The sequence below is a fragment of the Gasterosteus aculeatus genome, chromosome X (assembly GCF_964276395.1).
Source record: "Gasterosteus aculeatus chromosome X, fGasAcu3.hap1.1, whole genome shotgun sequence".
Classification (NCBI taxonomy): domain Eukaryota; kingdom Metazoa; phylum Chordata; class Actinopteri; order Perciformes; family Gasterosteidae; genus Gasterosteus; species Gasterosteus aculeatus.
The window spans coordinates 3339237-3357797 of NC_135698.1; the positions used below are offsets into that span (position 1 = coordinate 3339237).

At 45.8% G+C, this 18561-nt stretch overlaps 1 protein-coding gene across 1 annotated transcript; it reads right to left on the bottom strand.

The window, feature by feature from the left end:
* Window positions 1-675: 675 nt before the first annotated feature.
* On the bottom strand, window positions 676-18561 carry LOC144383711 (splicing factor 3B subunit 3). The gene is made up of 27 exons (XM_078082560.1): window positions 18362-18561; window positions 17645-17753; window positions 17070-17225; window positions 16629-16799; window positions 16097-16269; window positions 15440-15581; window positions 14956-15068; window positions 14526-14663; window positions 14289-14392; window positions 13980-14145; window positions 13805-13900; window positions 13427-13499; window positions 12911-13062; window positions 12555-12710; window positions 12167-12322; window positions 11206-11349; window positions 10433-10555; window positions 10176-10330; window positions 9594-9768; window positions 7764-7969; window positions 7391-7547; window positions 5047-5172; window positions 4067-4279; window positions 3799-3897; window positions 2045-2188; window positions 1805-1909; window positions 676-1669 (listed from the first exon to the last, which is right to left on the bottom strand). Exons 2-27 carry the CDS (start codon window positions 17712-17714, stop codon window positions 1529-1531), a joined length of 3654 nt encoding a protein of 1217 aa, XP_077938686.1. The 5' UTR covers window positions 17715-17753; window positions 18362-18561; the 3' UTR covers window positions 676-1528.

Sequence of the window (18561 nt, forward strand, 5' to 3'; positions counted from 1 at the left end):
TCCGTACCAGGACGGCTTGCTTTTATATGAGCTTCTGAGCGTCTATGGTTCACCCGGCTGAATTTCCATTGGGCCATTTGAGGAAGACCTGCCAAACAAACCAGACCAAGAACAATTGCAAACTGAGTCGAGGTCCCTCTGTGTGGCAGCGCACAACGCTGTCATCTTTGAAGCGACTCGAATTGTTTATCATTAGATAAATTTCAAAGACATTATGAAATAGTCATATCATACAGAACTTGTAAAGACATTACCGAGATGCTGACCAACAGGCGCCTGCCGAGATGATGCCAGTGACGTCGGCAGCAAGTTGTCTGATCAAGGTGGAGCACCACAGGAGTTCCCTTCTGCCATGCAACCAAGTGTCCTGTATGAGCCCGACACGTTGTTCAAATTGCACCTCAAACTAAAAAGTCATCCCAGCAACATGCTTACATTTGTATTGGCATGCACAGTATTTGTTGGCAAAAATGTTGCACTGCAATAAAAAAAAAAGCAAGTATGCAATATATAAACTGAGAAAAATATTTTATTTTTTGCTAACAAAAACAAATTTTCTGTATATGCTATAAATCAGGAGTTCTCAGACAGTCATTGGACTTCCAATCGGTTTATTTGATTGAGACGGTCGTAAAAACCCCACACAGCGGCAGGAAATGACACAAACACATGGTATCATAACGCACAAAGAAACAACTTTATTTACAAAAACAGACCACTGGTCCCAATCCCACAAACCCCTGACTAAATTCAGTGACTACTGAGGAATGCGATGCCTGTGGTTGGGAATTTACAGGACCAAGACAAACACCCACTTATTTAGTCTGAGCTCAGCAGTCGTCTAGTGACACAGTACGGCAACACTTGTTGAACTGTGGCCCCGTTTCACAGCTGCGATCAAACACAATGTGAAACTCCACCGGGCTAAATAACAAACACTAAAAAAATTCTCGGCATTTAAAAGGTATTCTGTCAAAGTAACGCGGCATGAAATCGATCGTGTTCATAACTAGCGGTGCTTGGGATTCGCTAAAAAAAAGTATTCACAGATTGTAGGTGTCTACTGTCGGGGGTCCAAAAGAGAGAGAGAGACACACTCATTTCACATCGGCAGCGCGTGAACGCCGACCACGTGAGCCGCGTGGTTTGGCGACAGCTGTACTTGTGAAGAACGTTAAGAGCTGTCCGACACCCACTGCGATGTTTCAAATAAATGGTGTCGACGTGTGTGTGTGTGTGAGACAAAAAGGAAAAAAAAACTCAAAGGAAAGTTCATTGTAACCGGGTCTGCAAGTGTGCACGCGGAGGGATGGCAACGCGGCCACGTGGGCATTTGTCTTGCCCTTTTTAGTCTTAAATGCATGTATTTGCAAAGCAGCAGAGGTGCCTGCGACTTGCTTTCAAGCATGTGACATCGTGTGCTGTTAAACCTTCCATAAATGCCCATCACTCAAGGTCCCGAGCCGAGGCCCAGTGTGGCAGAGAAGGATTGGTGTGTAATGGGCCTAGCGAGTGCGCTATTAGCTATTTAGAAGGCGTAGCGAGTGCGAATGTCCTCCAGTTTCTTAGAGACCTCGGGCGGCGTCCTGTCCAGCTCTTCAGCCACACTCTTCTGCTTGTGGGGGTCCATGCTGTTGAACTGCTCACACAGATCTCCATCTATCACGTTCTGGAAGGAAACACGGGGAGCACCAAATGAGACTGAAGGCATTCTGGTCCATATTGCACATTTGTGACATTAAATCTCCTCAACAAAAAAAAAAAAAAAAAAAAGGATGCACGGCCGTGAAAAGGCAACACAAACCTTGACTGGGAAGTAGTAGGATCTAAAGCTGAGATGGTCTCTGCCGCACAGAGGAGGAAACTCAGAGCGCATATGCATCTCTAAATGCTGGAAGAAGTCATGGTCCTGTAGAACACAGAGTAGAAAAGGCTCATTTAGAGTGAATGTCATATATATATATATATATGTGTGTGTGTGTGTGTGTGTGTGTGTGTGTGTGTGTGTGTGTGTGTGTGTGTGTGTGTGTGTGTGCAGACATACCTCGTGTGAAGTGAATGGGACCAGTATGCCGATGCCTCCAGACAAAGTGGTGTACACCATGGACTCCGAGCCGCCAGGGATCAGAGTGGTTTTCTGGAGGGACAACACGGTCTCGCCGACGTGGTAGTTCACGATCACCTCAGCCTGGAGGAAAAATGGTGGTGGTTGGAAGGGGGGGGGGGGGGGGGGGGGGGGTTTAAATGCAAATTAGTTCAGCAATTATTTTCTCCCATTCTGCTTTTGTGTCCAACGGCCTCTTAAGAGACAGCGGGGGATACGGAGTTGGGCTCGGTTTGATTTGTGGACTTTTTGCTCATCAGCCTCGGCCTCGTGCTCGTTTCCAATTGCCTGCTGCTCAGATGATTCTTTGCAACAGACCACGTGGAAGGTGAGATTTGAATAAGCCTAGAAAAATATTTCACTCCACTATCTGCTAAATCTACGTCTCAAAATAATCCATCCCGACAAACTATTTGCAATTAAAGGACATGAACTATTCACGGTCAAGGACACATCAGCTCTAATCAAATAACCATCAACAACCCTCTTAGTCGATGATCAGAGACGAGAATCAGCAGGGTGGGAGTCACCTGAGGTCCCACGATGCAATGTTATCAAGATACTTGGTCACAATACTTGTGATATTGTCACAATAATGCCATATGCTTAGTATTGCAACATTTTACCTTCTTTCAACAGCAAATTGTCCCCAAGAAAAACAATTAACATATTTTATCTAATAAGAGTTTCCAGTATAAATCAACATTTTAGTCGATCGCGCTGTCCTCATGTCTCGACAGACAAGGAGGATAATCAAGTCCAAATGGACTTGGGGGGGGCGGCGGCGAGTAGCAGGACTCAAAAGAAGTTCTCGTTTCTTCACCACGAAAGGCGCGAGGAAGGACTCCCCCAAGAGACCGCTTGGACTCCATGATAGAAAACAGCCCCGCACACGCTCTGACATTTGGGGTTAAGACAGTTAAGTCCTTTCATCTGGCTCAACGGGCCGCTATGTTCGTGACCTTGATCCCTTGATCCATTAATCAAATACAAGCAGAACGCATATAACCTAATAGAAAAAAAGACGGCGGTTTGCAAAGCCGTGTATAGATAATTAAGTTCCTTGGGGGGGGATCACCCATAACCAAACGCAGACGCGGGTCATTTCCCTCAAACCAAATTCTCAATCATTGTGCACAGGAGGTAAAAATAGCCTCCGACATTGTGTCAAAGGACAACTCATATTGTCTAACTTTGAGGGACTTTCCCAGTGCAGCTACCTAAACAGTTTTTAACCAGCATTTAAATATGGAATGAGTCCTCTGTGTGTGTGTGTGTTTACACGTGTAGTTGTGAGCAGGCTAAACTTGTGGCCGACGGTGTTATGCAGTCGGTATGGTGTGCATGTGTGTCGCTGCGTTGGCGGTCAGAAGAGTGGACGCGGACCACATTTTGGCAGCAGCAGCAGCCCGAATCATTAAAACGTGTGTGTGTGGCTTTGGGCTCAACCAAGTGACTCTTAATCAAAGACAACTCCGAGCCTGAGGTTCCAACATTAAAACTCTCTGTTGCTCTCCCTTCGTTCCGGTGCCACAACGCTGGGGAATAGTCTGGTCACGCGCTGAAAAGACAACGCGGTATCTGCTCGCGCAATAACGGCCCGGCCTAGCCTCTTTATTAGCTTTCTCGTTATATATATATTTTTTTTATCTGAGCCTGCACCCGGCGAAGCCCGTTGAGTACATGTTACGTACCTTCTGTGACGCCCCATTAAGGAGGCCTCTGTCCCACAAAGCTTTGTTCCCCGTGGGGTCCTCGTCCACATCGTCGCTGGTGTTCGGGGGTAGACGCACCTGAGAAAATGGAGACGTTCCTCTGGTCAGTAGTCCTACCGGGCTGCCGACAGTTTACTACTTGTTACTATTTCTGTATCCGACACAACAAATTAGGCAACGGCGCCTGACGGGTCATCTCCCATTTCAGCGTATTCCAGGGGGTGGGGGGGGTTTTGTTTTCTCTTACGATGCTGATGTTGCCAAACTTGTCGGCACAGGCCATGGTGTCGTAGTCGAGCAGGCAGGCCGTGGTCACCCAGCGGGGGTACGTGTCATCGGCGAAGATGATGAGCTGGTTCTCGTTGCGTCTGTAGCGCACCCAGAAGAGGCTCTCCTGGACGTCGGTGATGATCACGCGCTGGCCGATGGTGTGGATGCCCGTCACCAGGTTGGGGACGTGCTAAACGCAGAGGGGCAACACGGCAACACGGCCCTCGTTTGGTTATTTATTAGCACTTCGTTGATCAGCAGAAAAGCAAACAACTCTCAGAAAGATCCCGATCTAAGACGTATGCTTTCCAGTGATTTTTTAAACCAAAAGAAAGTAGATTTATTATTGAATTAAATAATAAATGAGATTGAAAATGTGTGCCGTCCTATAAAATTAACATTTTGTCACAGGACGGAAGCTTTAAATTCTATATATTCAAGGTTTTTTTTTGTCAAATTGAGTTAGATGGAAGTCTTTGACAGGGTTGGTTGGAGCTGACACAATACTGGATTTGGTTTCACAGGAATAAAGGATATCGCCATAAAAAATATCCCAATATGGTTTTATTTTGGGTCCACAACATAACTACGGGTGGACTTTTAAGCGACGTTCACTTAGATTTGTGATTGAGAAACCGGCTTTATCTCACGATGAGAGCAGAATGCACTTAATATCATAACAGGTTCTTTCCCTCTTCACCAGGATCTCTTTAAAAATCATTCTGTTTAAAAAAATACACAATAATCCAAATTGGATTATATGACATTGTTGAGTTTATGTTACAAACAGGTATTTGCCAGGTATGTTGGAAGGCGGGTGGTGCAAGGCGAATAATGTACAATTAAATGAAATAGTTATGTAGTTAAATGTGACTGCCGCACTGACTCACATTTAACAGCCAACAAATAGCGACACGAGGTGCATTGCTTAGTGCTGGATTTGCGGCCGTGTCTCACCTTGTTCTCACACTTGCGCAGCAGCTTCTTTTTGCCGAGGTCGTAGATCCTCAGCAGTTTGCCGACTCCGACCAGGACTCGGCCCTGGAACGGCGCGATGGCCAGGGGCACGTCCTCCACGGGGGTCTGCCAATCACAACGCTCATACAATTATTCAAGGCGTTCGGTTGAAGCTGCAGCTGGTTTGTTTAAAAACAGAAAGGGGGTAGAACACCATATTTTTGAAGAGGGATCCAATGTCTCACTAAACACAGCGTGAGACGAATCCTGCTTCGGTCATAAGTGAGATGCAATGTCTGAGGAGTGCCAAGGCCGGGGCTGTTAAAGTCATCGTCGGAAGAACAAACGGGAGAATGTGCGAATGGGAATAACAGACAAACGGAGGCGGGCGCACCGCCACGTATTGTTGGGAACAGACTGACTGAATAAGTACCCAACGAAACCCACACATTAAAGATTAGGAATCGTATGTTAAGGCACAACCCACTATTACAGCAGTCAAGTAAAGCGTAATATTCAAACAACGTTAAAAGTGGTCACGAGTTTGAATTTATCTGGTAAAAACAAAAGATTTTTGTTACGGTCGTTAAGCCAGAAAAAGGCGGCGAGTCTGCAGGGACTTCATTTCGCCGCAGGACTCGCTCACTCCAGGCCGGACGTTTATGGGCGGCTGGCGTTAACACCCTCGCAGCGCCTCGGACTCCGCTGTGAGGGGGCACATTCCGTTCGCTCCGCGCAAACCGTTAGGGTCGTCTTTGAAGAGCGGTTTGGGCTGCTCGCCCATCACGCCACAATTTTACAAACGGGGGGGGGGAAAACGGCCAGTATTGCGTTGTTGTGCTGCACAGACCGCTCCGTGGCAGAGATGTTAACTGCGCTCCATTTGAGATGCAACTCCACCGAAAATATTTACTGCACAAAACGGGAGCTACAGCGTTCGTTTAAAACCCAAAATATTTCAGAACCAGTCGACGAATTCAGCTTTCAAACTGCTCGTTTAAAACATCCATGTTATATCTTCTCAGAAATTGAAATTGTGTTTAAATTAAATGAACGGCATGAAACGAGCACATGCTTCTGACTGCAGTCGGCAACGCTGCCCGGGAGTGAAAGGACAAACGGTTGGAGGGGAACATGACGCTGTAGAGATCTCACAGCTGATAATAAAAGATCAAGATATTAGTCTGTCGTCACAAATATGTGTGTGTTTTTACGTGGGTATGGAGAGCATTCTGTCTTCTATCTGGTCCCGTATGTGCCTCACTTGACAAAGAAAAAAAAAAAAAAAAGCGCACTTCGACCACATGGACTCATTTCAAATATCTGATCTGGTCAAGTGGTTGGGAAATTCCTCCAACGTGAAAAAAATGGCCGACATCACTGTTACCACACTCATGACCCACTTCCCCTTCAGTCCACACCAGGTAACAAAGACGAGTGGGCCGATTGCCCCCCGCTGCCCTCCATCCTCCTCATGTTTCCTGGGAGTAACCCGACAGGAACATCTGTGAATAAATCTTCCCTTGAGGCTCTTCTTCCTATGGCAGTGTTGTTTTTTTTCCTCCCCTCTCAACAGGCATCGCACGGAGCACCTCTGTATCAGACCAGTGCGATGTGATAGGATGGAACCCTCCCAAAGAAGAATGTCTGTGAAGGCGTCTGACCCCAAGAACCTCACAGCCAAATTGGCTACATTTCATTTTCACTCCCTTGTGCGTTTCTTTTTTTTACCATTACAACTGAACTTTAACATTAACACCAGACTTCAGTGTCCTTTACAAACAAGCCGTCCTGCTGCCGTCAGGCTGCACAACCGGCAGACACACGCAACCCTCGAAGAACCGAAATGCTGTGCAATAACAGCTACACAGCCGCGGTCTGTATTTTTCCATTTCATTTCAGTTATTGGGGATCGTTTTCATCTTTACGGCTGCATATTTATAATACTTATTTCTTTAGATATTAATCTTTATTTTGCCGTTTCTGGTTTGCACTTAAACTATGCTGCGTGAATCCTCTGAATCCTAATAAAAGGATTCACTTATTTTAGACTTTGCAATCACTCCCCGGTAGATTTATAGTTCCGGGATTTGCAGTTCCAGTGCAAACTGCACCATCCATTATCAAGATAAGGGATTGTTAATGGGATTGTAGACCGGCACAGGGTGTAGCATGCTTGATTTGTCACCAACATCTGGCAGGTAGTGTTTGACTCTGAACGTTTTGATATAAAATCTAGTTCCTCGAGGTGCTTTTGCAGGGACGAAATAAATAAATAAATAAAAACCTGCAAACAAAGCACTTAGCACTTTCATTTATAGCTGAATTCAGGCGTTAAACCTACTTTGTGCACAAACTCCAGTTTCTCGCCTCCGCTGACGAGGCGATAGGTGTAGATGAAGCCACCGCTCACTGATCTGGGGTTGAGGATCATGTCTCTGGCCACGCCCACCAGAACATACCAGTCATCGCCAGTATTGGGGAACCGACACACAGCGACGCTGAAAGATACCAAAACAAAAAGGGAAAAGACGGATTTGGGACAAATTCAAAAGTTGTAAAATCCAGAACAAGTTAGAAAAGCTTTTCTACACAGATATTAAACACCGCTGAAAGTCAACACTGCGTAACATGTTACATATGCGGCCGCTACAAGGAATGAAACGTGAACACTTACCAGGATATTCACGCAAATCCCTGAAATTGAACCCGCTCACCTGAAAGCGGCTTCGTTCTGTTCCAGCTGCATCTGGTCCAGCGTGGTGCCCTGTATGGGGTTGATGAGACGCACCAGCGAGGCCCACTGTCCAGCTCCGGCTTTGGGCGCACCAAAGATGGCTTCGGGCAGATTCTCGTTGAGGAAGGCGGCGGCCATCTCGGCAGCCAGTTCCCTCTCGTCCTCCCCAGCAGCTTCCACCATCTCCTGCGGAGGCAACGGAGAACGGCTTTGCATTTGTGCGTGTGGACACACTCGAGAGAGGACCGTGTGTCAGTGTTGACATTCAAAACCGTTCAGGCAAACGTGATTTAGAACCCGGTCTTGACGTTAACCTCCTCATTCCCGAGGAACAGAGATACTCATCTAATTGATGAGAAACTAACTTGATATGAGGGTCTGAGTAAGGTCTCGAATTAGTACATTTGTGGGGGTTTTATAAATATATATTTATAGAATTTAAATTCAATGAGTTCATAAAAGTTAAAAATAGTTAAGTTTGCGATGACTTTCCAGTCAACATGGAAAGAAAAAGTTCTTTTAGTGGGCAAACCTTTTGGCTCAGGGGCCACATTGACTTTTAACTAACGGGCCGGCCGGCATCAGATGGATGGAGAGTGTTCATGTCAACCAATATAAATTATAAGTAAAAGCCAATAACTAAAAAGTAAAGTGAACGTTTTTACATTACATTGCATCTCAGTGGTAACGGTGTTGCTGGGCCCCCTTTTTGTGCCAGTGCATGATAGTTTGGTGTCAGATTCGTTGTGGCAATTCTCAGGACACATCTGAGGTGTTCATCCGTTAACTGGGATCTGTGGCGTGATTTGTTGGTTTTCATCACGCCGAACGTCTGCTCAACCACCGAAGTAGAGCAGAGAACAGCAGCAGCGTCCTCTGTTTGCAAACTTGGCTTCACTTAGTGAAGCATAGAATTCAGCCAGGTTAAGGTTGAACTTCTCCTTTAAGACGGCGTCACGTTGAAGATCAGTGAGTTCCAATTCCAAGTCAACTTGGCTTTGAAGGCTCTCACTCTCTCGTTTGTGTACATTTTCATGCACAAACTGATCTTTCCCTTGTAGCTTCATGTGCAGCTCATTCGTGTGTGTCAGTGTGTCTGCAGCAAAAGCTAAATCACAAAGCCAACCTGCGTCGCTCAGCTTTGGAAAACCATCAGCTTCCCCGATTGTTATACTGAGCGCGCAGGGCGGCGCGTTCCCGCGGGCCTGTTATGCCGCTGAGTTGAGAAAGATCGATGCTGGTCTTTTGCCGTCATCGAGCTTTGGGAAACTCAAGTCGGGAAGTGTTACAGCGGTCGTTACTATAATTTATAATTCATAATACTCGCCGGGCCGGATCCAAACACCCAATGGGCTGGGTCTGGCCCGCGGGCCGTAGTTTGCCCACCCCGGTTTTAGTGACTACCAGACTATCATCCTTATGCTTTGGTCGGGACAAAGAGTAAACAATATTTTTCCTTAACAAATTGGGTATTTTCATTTTTGCCAAAACACACTGAATCCAGAGACCTTAAGCTATCTATTGATAATCAATTTGGAGTCAAAGCGGGGCATCGTAATGCTCAGCCTGCATGTCCTCTGCAACCACCCTGACCCCCAGCCTGCCAAACCTGCTGTGAGACACACTGCGAGCGCGTTTGTGCATTTGTCAAAGACGAGAGTGGCTTCATTATAAAGGGATTGGAACATTTGCAAGCTCACTTAAAATTGAACGCTGAACATTGGAAAAAAAAAAACTAAATGTGACAGTCAGGGACCAAAGCAGAGTTGCATCATTACAGCGTGATTTCCTCGACGTTGCACTTCCGTACCTCAGCCATTTGCTGCTTCCTCTGGGCTTTGGTAGCCTCGGTGTAGGCATTGTGGTCCGTCTCAATCACGACGAGGTTGTTGGTCTCCGGGTGGATTACAAATTTCCTGGGAGTGTACTGCAGAGGAAAGGCCACCTGGTTGAAGACGGCTCCTAATTTCTCCAAAGCCAAGATTCTGCCGGGCGCGAGATAGACGTAAACAGGAGAAGTGAGCGAGCGGTTGCAAATGATTGGCGGCATTCAGGGGCGCAGAAGTCAGATTGACGGCTCTCTGAATAGAGCCTTTATTATAGCGAGGCCAAACAAAGAGGTTCGAGCCCAGAGGTTATAAAAAGCTCCAGTAGTCTCACTGTGAGAGAAAACGGAGGCATTCTGTACCACATTAATTGAAATTTACAGGGTAATCGAGGGTTTCTGCTGACTGTTAGATCACTAGAAGACTTTATGGAGCTAAAGTAAATTACCAGTAAATGTGGTGTGATCAGTAAACACTGTAACTTCTTACTATTCACTTTGGTGGAAGAAGGAAGGCGTTATTCTGACCCACCCAACAAATAAGTCAGCCTTGTTGCGTGTGCATACCTCAGCGTGTTGGTGGAAATGGCCACAATGCCTTCGGGGCACTGCTCCGAGGCGAAGCCAGAGGCGTACTCCAGGGTCTCATACGACAGGGGGGTCAGGTGGAACCGAGACTGGTACGAGTAGCTCAGCCAGGAGCGACTGGACATCGCCAAGACCTGCCAGCGAGAGGAGGCGACCATTTCTCAAATCAATACGTGACCATTTGACCTCCAAGATGACGTAAATGATTAAAAAATAAATGTTAAAGAGCCACATACAGCTTCCTGTCCCTGCATCCGGACTCTGAAGAGTTTGACGGGCCGTGAGCCCAGGTAGCGCGTTCTGGTGTCCGACAGGTCACCTGTCACCGGATCCAGCACAGTCCTCAGCAGCACGCCGTTCTTACAGAGGGAATCACACACACATTTCACTAGGTGCCACGATCTGGAATATACAAGACAATAACCTTCTGGAATGATAAATGTAACATTTCTATATATATATATATATATATATTTTTTTTTTACAGTGCTAAGAGTTTGAGATTAATCTGAAAACTCTAAGATTTTGGTAAAAGTTTGTTTATTATTGTACGTTTATATGGGATTTGCATTATAGATTAGCAGCATTTTGTGTCAAGTGTCTTCCTATTTTCAGCCTTTTCAAACATTATATTTAGCTACATTCACTTTTTTTAACCCATTTTGCTGCAGCATTTTCACAAATATACACATGGCGTTCGGGTATTACAGCTCAACGTGTCGGAGCATGTCTTTGTATACGTTTTCATATATATTTCAAATTAGCTTCCACATTGATGTTAACAAGCACACCTGTGTTATGTATGTTTTACTATTAATTCATGAAATTTAGTTTTTCACTCCCATCAAAGCAGCTTACTTGGTGCAGCTACAATACATCTTGTCTGTACTTTTCAAAAGGGGTGTGATTAATGCGTCGTAACCTCCACCAAACCTGGTTTCCTCTAAAATAGTGTGAGCTAGAAGTAATTGTCTACTGCAATTTTGAGAATCAGAATGTGAAGGAATACCTGCAGCCCTATGTTGAGGTAAAGGAAGCCAATGGTTCCCTTTTCTCCAAGTTCGTCCTGCTTCTCGACGCCTCCCATCTCAACAATACACAGACTCTCTGGCTGGGCCGGCAGCGCCTGCATGCTCAACGGCTGGAGGCAGTCCTGAACGGGATGAAGAGGGTTTACACGTTTAGACACAAAGGATAAGACCTCAAAAAAACACTCACGCTAAAGAGTGCACACAGAAACATGTGTCTACATGTACATGAAACATGCATTTACACGTTTCTGTGGGTTTCTGGTCTCTTCCTAGAATACATTGAGTGGTATAGACATTGGAATGTAGTCATTTATTAATCGAGTTCACTATTCTGGGAACAGAATGAGCCGATTGAAATCAAGCTTATTGGGAGCACGCTGCCACCAGCAGACACAGAGTGCGCGTCTGCAACAACTATACTTGTGTTTACAGTGTCCTTTACAGTTCATATATTTCATTTGAAGAAGAAAAAATGCAATAGCAATTTAAAAAAAAAGAAATTGTCAATTGTTTTGTATCGGTGAACGATACTCATCCCTAGTCAGCATCGATTTCCCCCGATTAATTACTAAAGTTGCACCGAAGCAGTGGCAACTTCTGCTCAACATCGGCATGCACCACTTTTACATTTAATATAAGACTACTAGGGCTGCAACGAATACCAAATCGATAAAATTCGATTATTAAAACCGTTGGCAACGAATTTCTTTATCGCTCCGTTGTGTCGCGCGATCGCTACGTCACTCAGGTTACGAAATCTAAAATAAATATTTAAAAAAACAGCAAAGGATTCTTCTCTGGGGACCGTAGGGAGTCAAAAGGTCATGTTTGACAAAGCGCCGCCCTGGGGGAATGGGGCACCGGTTAACGCGAGCAGGATTTTGGCTCTGATGACCAAACACCTACAGGGCAATGTGTCAGAGTGCTTGCATGTCATACCAAAGGGTCCAAGGAGATGATTCGGACAGTGTTGTCAACCAGTCCCACGGCCAGAAACCGAGAGCGCTGCTCGCCGGGGGGAACGTTAGCGAGGCTCATACAGACGACGTCGGCAGACATCTCCTTGCGCTCCGTGTATTCGTTCAGTTGGCCGGACTAGAGGAAGGAAACAAAAGGGAGAAACGGTTTGATCGGATCAGCTCGTTCCTCGGGTCACCATGCTACTACGAGAACAAGGTTTGTTGACTTATTTGAACCTTTTGTTTGCGGTCTGCTGGAGAAGATGAACCTCACATTCCCCTTGACAAAACCATAAATATCTGCCACTTGTTAGAAGGTTGAAGCGGCACGTGACACAAAATGCTGAAGATCTTTTCTTTCCTCTTACCGGGTCCATCTCAAAGTAGACCAGCTCGCCTCCGGTGAGGGCGATTACAACCTGCCGCTGGTTCACAGCGCAGCGAACTATGGTTTTTTTGCCCGGAGTCTTCCACTCGTTCACACGCTTGTCCGCTCGGATGTGGCGAATGCCGTCTGGGTACACCTGCGCGGAGAAGCGGGGACAGGAAACGCAGTGAGTGGCAGAAATCGTAACGTCGATGACTTTGCATCTACTATTTTATTTTTTCATGAAGTGTGATGCTACGTGTTTATCCTGTAAAGACACAGTTGGGGGAGGGAAAATGGATATTGTCCCAATATCATCCACAGCATGGATGAAGACGATGTTTAAGGCACACCCACCTGCACCAGTGCGTCTTCTCCGAGCAGGGAGCAGGACAGAGTCGGCGTCGTTCCCAGGAATCCAGAATCCGTCACCTCCTCTACAGTCTCCCCGATTGACAGAACCAAGGTGGCGTTGACGAAGGATACGATGATGTAGGCATCAAATTCATCTAATGAAAAAAAATGTCGTTCTTGATATATATAATATATATATATATATATATTTGGCAGATGTAATGATAATTTTTTGCATTGTGAATTTGTTTCAGTCAGTTTTGTTTTTGAACAGTGGCTTAGAAATGAATGTTTTTCTAAATCAAATTCATGGAGTAATAATGGTTAGTTGCAGCGCTATTGATTTGAAGAAAAAAAAAATGGAGCCTTCATTTGCAAATAAATACATTTACTTACAAGATATAATGTAAACTATTGGTTGACAGCACACATGAACAGTTTCGGACGTCTCTGTTGTTCCCATCAATTTCGTTTCAAAGAAAGGAAAGAAAAAAGGACGGTGCCTGAAACGGTGGTTACCTTCTACGTGTTTGCGTACGGTCCACACAGCGTTCGGGTTACCGGGCAGCTCAGACACGGCCATCTCCGACACCTGACAAGAGACAGAAAGAGGGAGGTAGAGAAGTGAAAAGGATTTAAAGTTAGTCAAATACTAAATACATATTTGTTTGTTGTTGTGAGCAATAAAAGCATTTTCATGGCAACCACTTTGTGATATAAAAACACCCGGTGCTTTTGCTGAAATCAGTGCATTGATAGAATCTTCAGATTATATTCAGAGAAGAGACATAAAAAACTCATCACTTTTCAGCAGTGTGTAAGTGCCCTGGCCTGCATGCATGCAGGTTTCACGTTGTGTGTGTGTGTGTATGTGTGTGTGTGTGTGTGTGTGTGTACCTCTAGTCCGTGTCTCAGGACCCTCAGAGTTGACCGCGGCCCTCGACCGCAGGCAACGTACAACTGTGGAGTGTCTTCATTGGCCAAATCAGCAATCTGTTCAAAACAACAAAAGAGTCAAACGCACTGCAAACCTGCTCCGTGCACACAAACACACACACACACACACACAAACCTGACAGGACATGATGGGAGATAAGTTCTCCTGCTCGTCCACCAGCACAAGGTTCTTGAGGGGGCGGGGTTGGAAGAAGAATGTGTCTCCCTCCTCTAACGGCATTGCAGAGGAGAACTCGGGCTCCTCATCATCGTCGCCCAGGTGGGCGATCTGGTAAAGGTAACTGAGGAAAACGACAGAAAGACAAATGCAACAATGAGGGGAAGAACACAGCAACACAAAAGACAGAATGCAAGTTTAAGTGCTATAAGAAAAGAACAAAATGGGTGAAAATTGTAGTCTGCCAATGGTAATCGAAATACTTACTGGTTTCCAAACTCTGAACACACAAACAAGAAGCCGGTCTTCAGGACACACATGGCTGTTGCTACAGGGATCGTGTCGAAGTATTTCAGCCGGATTTCTGTGACCTGAGAAGTAACACAGACGCCCCTATGAATCAATATTTTGTGCTAAAGTATTGAGGGAACTAATCGATCTAGAAATGGGAAAATAAAATCAACACCCCAGTGAAGCCTCTATCAACCCCTCATCTCCACTCACCATTTCTTCATCTGTCTCCAAGGTAACCTTAAAGATGTCTCCCTGCTCAGTTTGGGCCAGGAAAAAGAACATGGACTTTGTCTTGTGAGTAGCTGAGCAGACAAATATCATGCCGCGCTCCGGGTCATCCAGGTCATTCTGCAGAATGGAACAGGAGGATAAGGAGAAAGGAATCAAAATAAATGTGCCAACAGACACAAAAAACACTGACACGGACGCACATAAAATAAGTGGAATTGTGCAGTAATAGAGCTGTACCAGTGTTTTTTACAGGATGCAATAATGGTGCCATTTTTTTTTTTAAGTTTACACTTATCGACCGCTCTGCACACGAGTTCTGCTTAGATGGTCACAGATACACGCGCGCATTCCCACCAGCGTACGGTGGCAGTGTGTAAAAGTATGATGCATTTCTGCATTTAGGACTCACCCTGCGGCGTGGGATGGGACACCGAATGTCAGGCTGGTCCCCAAAGTTCTTGTAAGTGATGTAGTTTTCGGAGCAGATCAGAACTCCACTGGGTCCATCTGAGCCGCCAGGAACTAGACAACGGGAGACGACGTGTGAGATGTTATTTATTATTACAAACTACATATAAAAGGATCCAAAATCAGCATGGATAATAATAATATTATTAAGTTTTCCACTTAATCCTTAAACTTGCTACTGCGTGGGTGAAAACTGCCGTGATCAGAGATGCAAATTCTTTCTCCACGGCAAATCAGAGAAGAGACATGACAAACTCATCACATCAACAACGCTTCGACATGGGTGATAACTATTTGAAGCCGTGCCAGTTCTTATTGGCTGCAACCGTGACCGACGGCCGTGAGGCCTGCCATGTTTAATAACTGGTTAAACTATTGTCTCTTCTTCCAGTGGAGTGGACCACTGCACGTGCGTGGACGCTTACCAGTGATGAGAAAGTTCCCGTGCTCTTCCAGAGCCTCGCTGTACTTGCGGACCACGTGATTTAATCCGAGGTCAAGCTCGTAAAAGGTGAGCGTCTGTTGAGTGTTGGCGGCCGCTTCTCCCGTCGGGTCATTGTCAGCTTCCTGGAAAGAGCAAACATCAACATACGGGATCTGGGGGTTTTCCGAAAGTGTCCAATATCACGCAGTCAGGTTGCCCCACTCTTTTCTTGAGATCAGATTCTATGGGATTTAACATTGTAAGTGACAATCAAGCTGGCATGGCGGACAGCGATACATATGCACTAATACAGCGAGCAGTATTAACCATTGCTCCCACAAATACCAGCCTTACGGTTTTGTCTGCTGACAACGTTCTTGTCTTTCACCGAGCTTTCGTGTGAGCCAATGTTATCCCTCTAAACACGCCATGTCCCGGTGCATTTTAACTTCCACCGTGCAGCTCATTGAGATCACGCTCAGCTTACATTTAAAAACACGGCTCTTACAGTTGAACCATATCGAATAAAAAGAAAACAAGCACTTCAGCTTAAGCTTCACGTATACTTCCCATGTACTTTCAATGGCTGGAAAAATCATTGAAGCCGATTGAATAAACTGCCAATATGTACAACGTTGACTTATTTTAATAACCGTACCTCATAGTCCATCTCCAGGCAGGCAAACATAGGATTCTCAAAGCCGACGTCCACTCCTACTACGTGGTAGACCAGTGTGTTGGCTTTGTGTGCTTCCAGGGGAGAGGAGATGGTCAGCCGGGCGGCCGCATCTCTGTTCAGGATGTACACCAGCTTCTGCTTCTCTATCGCTCCTAGTCAGGGGACGAACCAAAGGCCTTTCATTTAACTTGTGTACCATGTTTTAAAAAAAATGCATAACTGTCCTTTAAGACACAAACATCTTGTTCCCGATGCCAATTCTAAAAGATAGCAACATCCCTTGTTTCAATTTCATTAATTGTGTTGCTGAGACTGTTGCTGCATACAATTAACAATTAACTTTTAACGTATGTGTGCGCCAGATACCACAGCAAAAAAAAAAAAAATGGAGGCATTGTTCTGTGTTCTGGAGGGAAACCAAACATGACCATGTGAAATGAAAAATACAAAACTTTTTAGAGTAAACCGCCGGACTCGTGCGAACATTGTGACACTTGCTATTTCTTCGTACCGATCATCACGGCTCGGCCTTTTGGGTCGACAGCCAGGAACTGCCCGGGGACAATGCGGCGGCAGCCGCTCTTCCCGAACGTTTCCTGGTGGATCTTCTCAAACATGTTCTTTGATGGGTGGTATTCCAGGATGACGATTCGACCGCTGTCGCTTCCGACAACAATGTAGTCTACAAACGTGCAAAAAACAGGAATAAACACAAAACTAAATGTAGTATAGGAGTTAGAGAACCGTGCATTTGACCAAATCATGAATCACTTTTGTGAGTTCATTGAGCTGCAGTCAAAAGACTTCTATGGAAAGAAGAAAAACTCCCGGCCCTCTGTGCTGTGCACATACATCGACCTTCATAACATTCATTCTGAGGCAAAACGCCTTTACAGCACTGACTTTGACTCCGTAACCCTTGTTTGTATCACATGCATCCTTGTCTTCTTACCTTTGGTTCCCCCAGTGAGCCTGAAGGCCATCAGGGACCTAACGATGCCAAACACCTCCACGGTGAGTAGCGTGTGCACCTTTCCCGTGTTGGCATCTGGCCGCAATAATTCCAAGATCTTTCCCCTGGAGACAACGATCTCCTGCAATTTGGTTCCTACCGAGACACAATAATCGATTTTCAGCATTTGGCGCGTCAGCCTTCAACGAAAGCAAAACACAGCACGGCTTTGCTTTCCCTGAAAGTGAATTTAACAGCATTTTCACCACAAAAATCTGATCTCCTTTCGTCGAAATAAAATTGCAGTCGCTACAGAAGATGTAAACTTTCTGCAGTTCTCAACTAATCAAATTACAGAAGCGGTCCATAGTGTTTAGCTCAGCTCGTCCTGTGGAAAAGAAAAGGCCAGCTGATGTTATTGTGGCCTCAACCTTAACCTGAGTCCCCCCCCCCCACACACACAAAGCACCAAGACGTCTGATTTCATACTTTAGCTCTTTAACAGATGACAAAAAGAGGAGGAAAACGGCCGGAGTGACTAATGGAACAGTCAAAAGCAGCAGCAGCGATCTCACCTGAGAAGTTCCCGTGGATGGCGTGAGTGATGCCGGTGGCGCGCTGAAGGGTGATGTTGTACAGAAACATGGCTCCTTATGCAAATAGAGCACTTGGCTCAGGTCAAACCTGCACAGAAAGAAAAGTTGGGGTGGGAAAGAAAAGCGTGAATGAACGGCCTCCGCGCGCAGTATCCGACAACAGTTTATTTCCACATGGCCACCGTTTCCGGGCTCCTCGGCGCAGGACGTTTTAAGAGGGATTTTCAAACGGAACTGAGCCGGGCCTGTTGTTGCTACCGCGGTACGATTAATGCAAGCTAACGTTACCGACTCAAGAGAAATGCATCGTGTGAGAAAAGTGTGAGGCCCAACGTGTTTAACGCGTCGCGTTGACGTTAGTTTGACCAACTTAACGCTACGTGCCAACAACCGCTGGCGCTAGCTTAGCTTAGCGGACGCAAGTGACCAACTTCACCGCTTCGTAGGTCGGTTTGTTTTGAAAACGTGCGACAGCTTTTGCCTCGGTGATTAAAATCGGCGCAAACGTTGCAGGAAATCGCACAGAGAGTTAATGTATTGTCTACAACGGACTGGGAGCCCATTCATAGAAAGCGCCGCTTTTGCCTGACGCGATCGTCCATTGTGCTTTACTACTCGAGACCAAGTCAACTCAACATGCATACAACGTCCGCCTGAACACCAACGAGCTGTAGAGTAGCACAATGCAATATTTACCGGCGTGTTAGATAAGATGCTTCTGATTTAAGTCGGATGTGTTTTCATGTACGCAAACTATCTCCGTCAAACTGGAAGCCGACGACGAGCCGCCGTTTGTGGGTCCTTCGTCCACCGAAGCGTCGTCACGTGAGGTGTCCCGCGGGCGCCTGACTGAAAAGACTCGCTGTGCTGTTGCAAAGGCTCCAGCAGATGTCGAC